This window comes from Anguilla rostrata, unplaced genomic scaffold (assembly GCF_018555375.3).
Source record: "Anguilla rostrata isolate EN2019 unplaced genomic scaffold, ASM1855537v3 scaf0992, whole genome shotgun sequence".
Classification (NCBI taxonomy): Eukaryota; Metazoa; Chordata; class Actinopteri; order Anguilliformes; family Anguillidae; genus Anguilla; species Anguilla rostrata.
This window is the reverse complement of record NW_026986346.1, coordinates 21,421-31,526: the sequence shown is the minus strand read 5'-3', so window position 1 is coordinate 31,526 and position 10,106 is coordinate 21,421. Positions and strand designations below refer to the sequence as shown.

The 10,106-nt window shown below is 38.2% G+C and overlaps 1 protein-coding gene across 3 annotated transcripts in view; it reads left to right on the top strand.

Moving 5' to 3' along the window:
- Positions 1–10,106, top strand: part of LOC135246948 (carcinoembryonic antigen-related cell adhesion molecule 21-like) — a 49,266-nt gene that overhangs the window by 25,619 nt on the left and 13,541 nt on the right. For 2 of the 3 annotated variants that reach the window (XM_064320228.1, XM_064320227.1), the window contains exons 5-7: positions 131–151; positions 3,518–3,538; positions 8,170–8,273. In XM_064320228.1, the coding sequence (XP_064176298.1) occupies positions 131–151; positions 3,518–3,538; positions 8,170–8,258 (131 nt within the window). In that variant the 3' untranslated portion in view covers positions 8,259–8,273. Of the gene's footprint in view, positions 1–130; positions 152–3,517; positions 3,539–8,169; positions 8,274–10,106 lie in introns of those variants that run through there. The other variant, XM_064320229.1, reaches the window with a different exon arrangement.

Genomic DNA, 10,106 nt, shown 5'->3' with positions numbered 1-10,106 from the left:
TGTTGAAAGTGTTTAATGTGTATCTCCATCTTTTTTGGTTCAAGCTAATTTCCCATGCTTTGTTGATTGCCTTTTCTTCCTGTTAAAGAAAAAAGTACATTAGTTGTGATTTCTTTCTTTTCCTTTCAAGGTTTCAAAAGAAGACGCCGAGGTAAGTGTTCTTTTAGTTTGTACATTTGTACAAAAATGAATCCTGCTTGATCAGGACAAAAGAAAAATGTACACTAAAACACATTTTCATGTTTCTCGAATGATAAAAAGATCATGCACTTTCTGTACTGTCAGTCTGCATCCTGAACATTGTACCTAGGGGAGGACTTATTAAAATATTTGAGTAGCTTGACATGGAATGTGTGAAACACGCCCCACACAAAGAACAAACAATCAACGGCGGCAGCTGATCACACTAAAGCCACGTTTCCACCAAAATTACCCGGAACTTTTAGTCCCAGGAACTACTTTTCAAGGAACTAAAAGGTTCCTTCAGCTCATTGTTGTCTGCGTTTCTACCGCGGTCTAAAGTCCCGCGAAGATTAGGCAAATTAGCCCACTGACGTATGAAAGCGACGTTGTCGTCGGTCCATCTGTCCATGATTTCTTCTGTAACCCCATACTACCACCGAAGTAGCCTACATTATTTTCTAATAACCGGGACAGCCCGGAGGGGTTTATTCCACTCGTATACAACGGGCTACCAACAATGACTGTATATGGTTACTTTTTTATTTATTGATTTTTATCGATTTAATCACCTGGAATTGAAATATTCTTCTGCAGCCGTTTGGGCATATTTTACCGTTGTCAAGCAAAAATGTCGTTGGTAGTTGAACTTGGACCGTTGTTATGCAACAAATAGTATATAACAGGCCAATAGTCAGATTGTAACTGTTTTATATATCCTCTCAAACACATTCATTATGCTTTTATGCGAACATTAGCTTTCATGTCTTGACATCCGAAGCGACAGAATGCATTCACATTTCCAATACAACTGGCAACAACAGCAGAAAACATGCACACGTTGTAAACAATTTGCTGTTTGATTACTTTCTCATCGTCAATTCCATATAGGCTAATCGCAAAATGACAAGAATAGAACGAAAACTCGGACTTGCGTGAAAATTTAAATTAGTATTGGTACAGCCACCGTTTGCTTTCCTTCGAAGTTGCTGCTATCCGAGCAGCGAAGTGTGCCCTCCAGATGCGAACCATGCACCATAAATTAGTCCATAGTCTTCCTGGTCTTTTCGTGGAATTGAAGAATGGCAGTAAAATGGAGTAAAATTACGACGGTCTGAAAAAGCTAAAGGGACGATTACTAGAATTAACCTGTTATTTTACCCTGACAAAAAGTGCGGAAGGTGATTTCCAGTTTGCTTTTACTGTATCACCAATGTGAATTACGCAGAACTACCGCATACCTCACACAACTGTATCAAACGTTTTGAGTCAATTACAACGGGCTAACAAAGAAAATCCAGAAGAAAATATTCAGCAACCGAATTAATCCGTTTGAATGTTTTGGTAGCCTACGTAATATGCTGTCCCAGCACGAATGCTTAGCATTTTATAAGACGAATACTAAAGCAAGAAAAGAACAGAAGAGCACACGTTATAATTCCAAGACGTTGGCAGGCTATAACCAAAAATAGGCTACTGCGCCGCATAACATACAAGTTTGATTTGAAGTTATTATGAAAATAAGTCGGTTTGCGGCTGCATATTTTCAAACATGGTGCTTGAAAATAAATACAAAAAAATGCTGCGAGTACTCGACCAATCAGAAATGTTCAGCGCTGCAAGCTCCACCCAAAAGGTTCCTGTACTTTCGGAAAGTACTACCCCCCGAGCAGGAACTTTTTGGGGGGTAAAATAAAGCCACAGGAACTAAGACCCTAGTTCCTGCGGTGGAAACGCACTGAGTTCCTCAAAAGGTTCCTAGTTCCGGGGTAAAGTTCCTGCGGTGGAAGTGCGGCTTAAGACTGCCAGGAGGAACTCTCTTTTTACAAGTAGCTCCTCCCCTGGCATGAACCACCATACATTAAATCAGTTAATAAATGAACAATACAGAAAACATGAAACCAATTTCATAAATAATCTGTGAGCTAAGAAAAAGAGAATTAAGGCACTTGAAATGATCTACACGCAAATTATAAATAAATACAAAAATTCCCCCCGTAACCTGAGACTGCAATGGTAGATGCCATCCACCCCCGTCTACATTAGGTTGGTTTGTTCTGTTGCTCCATTTGGCAGTGCATGGAGCTGAGACGCGGAAGTGAGTACGTTTAGCATGGTTTTAACGGTCAGTGAAAATAGGGGTGATATGTGTTATTCAACCAAAACATTTAAACAGAAACATTTACACGCTAGTCATTTGGCACATAAATAGCAAAAATAACACACACAAATGCAACATTTCAAACTAGCACCAACTAGACCTTATCTGATACAAGAAAAATAATCACACTATTAGAACAGACAGACAGAACAGTCATTGCAACACGAATACCTAACACAAACATGACTTTCCCCTATGTGGAATAAGCCGTCATTTTGGAAAAACAGATTTGCGTGATCTTTAATAAAAATGATTAGCATGGCTTACAGGCTCGTCACGGAATCAGCCTGTGACAGTGATTTAGGGTAACGGGTTGCTAAAGATGTTTTAGGGAGACAGGTTAATAAAGGTGTTTTAGGGAGACAGGTTAATAAAGGTGTTTTAGGGAGACAGGTTAATAAAGATGTTTTAGGGAGACAGGTTAATAAACGTGTTTTAGGGAGACAGGTTAATAAAAGTGTTTTAGGGAGACAGGTTAATAAAGGTGTTTTAGGGAGACAGGTTAATAAAGGTGTTTTAGGGAGACAGGTTAATAAAGATGTTTTAGGGAGACAGGTTAATAAAGGTGTTTTAGGGAGACAGGTTAATAAAGGTGTTTTAGGGAGACAGGTTAATAAAGGTGTTTTAGGGAGACAGGTTAATAAAGGTGTTTTAGGGAGACAGGTTTATAAAGATGTTTTAGGGAGACAGGTTAATAAAGGTGTTTTAGGGAGACAGGTTAATAATGGTGTTTTAGGGAGACAGGTTAATAAAGGTGTAATTAGTCTTTTAGCTTCACTAATTTCTGTCTTTTTGATTGTAGGTTGAGTTTTTTTCATTTTATCTTTGTTGAAAGGAAACCACTTCAGACTTTCATTCAGTTTGATCTCAAAATAAATGGATCCATAGCAGAAAGAATCTTGTGATTCAAGGCACAGTTATATTTGAAATCCAGTATTGAGATTGAAACCATTTTCCTGTAGGGAAGTGTTAAATTGATGCATCAGATTTCAACAAACCCAACTGATCATTGATCACTTTGTTTCCATTGTAGTCCTTTGTGATCCTCACTTTAGCCTGTGTTTAATGTGTATCTCCATCTTTTTGGTTCAAGCTAATTTCCTATGTTTTGTTCATTGCCTTTTCTGCCTGTTCAAGAAAAAAGTAAATTCGTTGTGATTTCTTTTTTTTTTCAAGCTGTCAAAACATTCATCGAAGGTAAGTGTTCTTTTAGTTTGTACATTTGTACAAAATCTAATCCTGCTTGAACAGAACAAAACAAACACGTACACTGCAAAGATACATTTTCATGTTTCTCGAATGATAAAAAGATCATGCACTTTCTGTACTGTCAGTCTGCAACCTGAACATTGTACTTAAGGGACGACCTTTTAAGATATTTGAATAGCTTGACATGGAATGTGTGAAACACGCACCACACAAAGAACAAACTATCAACGGCGGCAGCTGATCGCACTAAATGTGCAATTTACCAACATGTAACTGCCTGCAGGACAGCAGACCGAGATGCACCTGGTCTGCAGAGACAAACTCCAAAGATATGATTATGTTGGGATGGCAGTTACAGCTTGGTGGGGCTGCATGCCCCATACCTGAACAGCGCTGAGAGTTTGGCAATTTTCAGGGTTCCCTACCACAGTACCACATAAAATAACCAAAAAGCCCCAATAATCATCATCATCAAATAATCATGAAAATATATAACCACAACAACCACCACAGGCTCTGTCATTTCTGTAGATTCTGAAAACCTTTTCAACAGACAGAATTCACAAACAACTTCACATCTGCACAATAAAGCCCCAAACTTTATATTCAGCACTTTTTTCCATCTTCTTTTTTTTTCCTGCCTGATTACATCATCTCCAATTCTCCAAGCCCAGATAGAATATGTTTCCCCATTGGACATTTAGGTACATCAGCTAATAAAAACATTTGATACACGCACACAAAATGGACAGACATGCTAGTGCACACATTTAAAACAGTAAAATCTTGCAGCCCTGATGTGTATTTCCCTCGTAGCTCACTGGGTAGCGCATTTGCCTTTGTGTCTTTTTGGACGAGTGATAGACCCGGGTTCAAATCCTCCCTTGGACTGATGCAAACCTCTAACTCATTACACTAGCTTGCTGGCTAACTAAAAATAAAACATTTTAACTATTGCTTTTGCATCTGTAAAATTTTTGTGGGAAAGTCATTTAAATTTCTGAAATCCAATGAAAATATAGCCACACTTCGGGCAGTTCTGCATTTTGCATTTTCACCGAGTTTAACGTTAGCTACCTGGCTAAGAAGACGACAGACCGAGTGTATAACGCTAGTACAGATACGGGTGCCTCCGAAATTAAGCTCCAACCAATGGGTTGCTAAAGATGTTTTAGGGAGACAGGTTAATAAAGGTGTTTTAGGGAGACAGGTTAATAAAGGTGTTTTAGGGAGACAGGTTAATAAAGGTGTTTTAGGGAGACAGGTTAATAAAGGTGTCATAAGGGGGTTATTCGTCTTTTAGCTTCACTAATTTCTGTCTTTTTGATTGTAGGATGAGTTTTTTTCATTTTATCTTTGTTGAAAGGAAACCACTTCAGACTTTCATTCAGTTTGATCTCAAAATAAATGGATCCATAGCAGAAGGAATCTTGTGATTCAAGGCACAGTTGTTATATTTTAAATCCAGTATTGAGATTGAAACCATTTACCTGTAGGGAAGTGTTAAATTGATGCATCAAATTTCAACAAACCCAACTGATCATTGATCAGTTTGTTTCCATTGTAATCCTTTGTGATCCTCGCTTTAGCCTGTGTTTAATGTGTATCTCCATCTTTTTAGTTAAAGAGCTTCTCGACGATGTGGATCCAAGCAAATATGGTAAGTGTTCTTTTAGTTTACATTTGTAGAAAAACTAATCCTGCTTGAACAGAACAAAAGAAAAACATACACTGTAAAAATACAAAGAGATCATGCACTTTCTGTACTGTCAGTCTGCAACCTGAACATTGTACCTACGGGAGGACTTTTTAAATGATTTGAGGAGCTTGACATGGAATGTGTGAAACACACACCACACAAAGAACAAACTATCAACAGCGGCAGCTGATCGCACTAAATGTGCAATTTACCAACATGTAACTGCCTGCAGGACAGCAGACCGAGATGCACCTGGTCTGCAGAGACAAACTCCAAAGATATGATTATGTTGGGATGGCAGTTACAGCTTGGTGGGGCTGCATGCCCCATACCTGAACAGCGCTGAGAGTTTGGCACTTTTCAGGGTTTCCTACCACAGTACCACATAAAATAACCAAAAAGCCCCAATAATCATCATAATCAAATAATCATAAAAATAAATAACCACAACAACCACCACAGGCTCTGTCATTTCTGTAGATTCTGACACCATTTCAACAAACAGAATTCACAAACAACTTCACATGTCTGCACAATAAAGCCTCAGACTTTAGATTTAGCATTTTTTTCCATCTTCTTTTTTTTTTTCCTGCCTGATTACATCATCTCCAATTCTCCAAGCCCAGAAAGAATGTTTCCCCATTGGACATTTAGGTACATCAGCTAATAAAAACAGTTGATACACACACACAAAATGAACCTACATACATACACACATTTAAAACAGTAAAATCTTGCAGCCCTGATGTGTATTTCCCTTGTAGCTCACTGGGTAGCGCATTTGCCTTTGTGTCTTTTTGGACGAGTGATAGACCCGGGTTCAAATCCTCCCTTGGACTGAAGCAAACCTCTAACTCATTACACTAGCTACCTGGCTAAGAAGACGACAGACCGAGTGTATAACGCTAGTACAGATACGGGTGCCTCCGAAATTAAGCTCCAACCAATGGGTTGCTAAAGATGTTTTAGGGAGACAGGTTAATAAAGGTGTTTTAGGGAGACAGGTTAATAAAGGTGTTTTAGGGAGACAGGATAATAAAGGTGTTTTAGGGAGACAGGATAATGAAGGTGTTTTAGGGAGACAGGTTAATAAAGATGTTTTAGGGAGACAGGTTAATAAAGGTGTTTTAGGGAGACAAGTTAATAAAATTGTTTTAGGGAGACAGGTTAATAAAGGTGTTTTAGGGAGACAGGTTAATAAAGATGTTTTAGGGAGACAGGTTAATAAAGGTGTTTTAGGGAGACAGGTTAATAAAGGTGTTTTAGGGAGACAGGTTAATAAAGGTGTTTTAGGGAGACAGGTTAATAAAGGTGTTTTAGGGAGACAGGATAATAAAGGTGTTTTAGGGAGACAGGTTAATAAAGGTGTCATAAGGGGTTATTAGTCTTTTAGCTTCACTAATTTCTGTCTTTTTTATTCTAGGAGTAGTTTTTTTCATTTTATCTTTGTTGAAAGGAATCCACTTCGGACTTTCATTCAGTTCAGTTGGTTTTTGGTTCCACCTAATTTCCTATGTTTTGTTCATTGCCTTTTCTGCCTGTTCAAGAAAAAAGTAAATTAGTTGTGATTTCTTTTTTTTTCAAGCTGTCGGATCATTATTCGAAGGTAAGTGTTCTTTTAGTTTGTACATTTGTTCAATAACTAATCCTGCTTGAACAGAACAAATGAAACACGTACACTGCAAAAATACATTTTCATGTTTCTTGAATGATGAAAAGATCATGCACTTTCTGTAATGTCAGTATGCAACCTGAACATTGTACCTAAGGGAGGACCTTTTAAAATATTTGAATAGCTTGTCATGGAATGTGTGAAACACGCACCACACAAAGAACAAACTATCAACGGCGGCATATGATTGCACTAAATGTGCAATTTACCAACATGTAACTGCCTGCAGGACAGCAGACCGAGATACTCCTGGTCTGCAGAGACAATCTCCAAAGATATGATTATGTTGGGATGGCAGTTACAACTTGGTGGGGCTGCATGCCCCATACCTGAACAGAGCTGAGAGTTTGGCACTTTTCAGGGTTCCCTACCACAGTAGCACATAAAATAACCAAAAAGCCCCAATAATCATCATAATCAAATAATCATGAAAATATATAACCACAACAACCACCACAGGCTCTGTCATTTCTGTAGATTCTGAAAACCATTTCAACAGACAGAATTCACAAACAACTTCACATCTGCACAATTAAGCCCCAAACTTTATATTCAGCATTTTTTTCCATCTTCTTTTTTTTTTTCCTGCCTGATTACATCATCTCCAATTCTCCAAGCCCAGATAGAATGTGTTTCCCCATTGGACATTTAGGTACATCAGCTAATAAAAACATTTGATACACGCACACAAAATGGACAGACATGCTAGTGCACACATTTAAAACAGTAAAATCTTGCAGCCCTGATGTGTACTTCCCTTGTAGCTCACTGGGTAGCGCATTTGCCTTTGTGTCTTTTTGGACGAGTGATAGACCCGGGTTCAAATCCTCCCTTGGACTGAAGCAAACCTCTAACTCATTACACTAGCTTGCTGGCTAACTAAAAATAAAACATTTTAACTATTGCTTTTGCATCTGTAAAATCTTTGTCGGAAAGTCATTTAAATTTCTTAAATCCAATGAAAACATACCCACACTTCGGGCAGTTCTGCATTTTGCATTTTCACCGAGTTTAACGTTAGCTACCTGGCTAAGAAGACGACAGACCGAGTGTATAACGCTAGTACAGATACGGGTTGTTATATTTGAAATCCAGTATTGAGATTGAAATCATTTACCTGTAGGGAAGTGTTAAATTGATGCATCAAATTTCAACAAACCCAACTGATCATTGATCACTTTGTTTCCATTGTAGTCCTTTGTGATCCTCACTTTAGCCTGTGTTTAATGTGTATCTCCATCTTTTTAGTTAAAAAGATTCTCGACAATGTGGATCCACAGGAATATGGTAAGTGTTCTTTTAGTTTATACATTTGTAGAAAAACTAATCCTGCTTGAACAGAACAAAATAAAAACGTACACTGTAAAAATACATTTTCATGTTTCTCGATTGATAAAAAAAAATCATGCACTTTCTGCACTGTCAGTCTGCTTTTGCATCTGTGAAATTTTTGTTGGAATGTTATTTAAATTTCTGAAATCCAATGGAAAATATAGCCACACTTCGGGCAGTTCTGCATTTTGCATTTTCACCGAGTTTAACGTTAGCTACCTGGCTAAGAAGACGACAGACCGAGTGTATAACGCTAGTACAGATACGGGTGGCTCCGAAATTAAGCTCCAACCAATGGGTTGCTAAAGATGTTTTAGAGAGACAGGTTAATAAAGGTGCTTTAGGGAGACAGGTTAATAAAGGTGTTTTAGGGAGACAGGTTAATAAAGGTGTTTTAAGAAGACAGGTTAATAAAGATGTTTTAGGGAGACAGGTTAATAAAGGTGTTTTAGGGAGACAGGTTAATAAAGGTGTTTTAGGGAGACAGGTTAATAAAGGTGTTTTAGGGAGACAGGTTAATAAAGGTGTCATAAGGGGTTATTAGTCTTTTAGCTTCACTAATTTCTGTCTTTTTGATTGTAGGATGAGTTTTTTTCATTTTATCTTTGTTGAAAGGAATCCACTTCGGACTTTCATTCAGTTCAGTTGGTTTTTGGTTCCACCTAATTTCCTATGTTTTGTTCATTGCCTTTTCTGCCTGTTCAAAAAAAAAGTAAATTAGTTGTGATTTCTTTTTTTTTCAAGCTTTCGGATCATTAATCCAAGGTAAGTGTTCTTTTAGTTTGTACATTTGTTCAATAACTAATCCTGCTTGAACAGAACAAAACAAACACGTACGCAGCAAAAATACATTTTCATGTTTCTCGAATGATGAAAAGATCATACACTTTCTGTACTGTCAGTCTGCTTTTGCATCTGTGAAATTTTTGTGGGAAAGTCATTTAAATTTCTGAAATCCAATGAAAATATAGCCACATTTCAGGCAGTTCCGCTTTCTGCATTGTCACCGAGTTTAACGTTAGCTACCTGGCTGACAAGACGACAGACCGAGTGTATAACACTAGTACAGATACAGGTGCCTCCGAACTTAAGCTCCAACCAATGGGTTGCCAAAGATGTTTTGTGGAGACAGGTTAATAAAGGTGTTTTAGGGAGACAGGTTAATAAAGGTGTTTTAGGGAGACAGGTTAATAAGGGTGTTTTAGGGAGACAGGTTTATAGGGGCGTTTTAGGGAGACAGGTAGGATGATGGTGTTTTAGGGAGACCGGTTAGTAAGGGTGTTTTAGAGATACAGGTTAGTAAAGGTTATCAGCATTAGATTTCTATCTGCCCCCCAGGAACAGCCAGTCAAGCACCTCATAATATTTACAACCTTCTCACACTTACTTATCATTTTTTCCACATGTGCTGTATATTTAATCAATTTTTAATCCAGCCACACACCTAATAACCCTTCACTTTTTTCAGTTGCTTCTCATATACCCAACTATCTTATTTTTCTTCTTTCTGCCAAAGATCACATATTTTGTCTTTGATACTGACAACCTAAAACCCCACTTATCAGCCCAAGCCTGCTCCTTATCTAAGGCTCCCTGCATCTGCCTCATCAAATATTCAACATTGCGGCCTTTCTTCCATATTGCTCCGTCATCTGCAAAGAGAGAGCTTCCAAAGCCATCTCCCACTTCATCAAACATCATTCACCATTATATTAAACAGGACAGGACTGATAACACTACCCTGTGGGGTCCCATTATCTACACTTACAGTGTCAGAAAGACTCCCCCCCCACCTTTACCTGAATAGTACGGGATCTCAAAAAATCTTTTATCCAATTCAACATCCTGCCCCG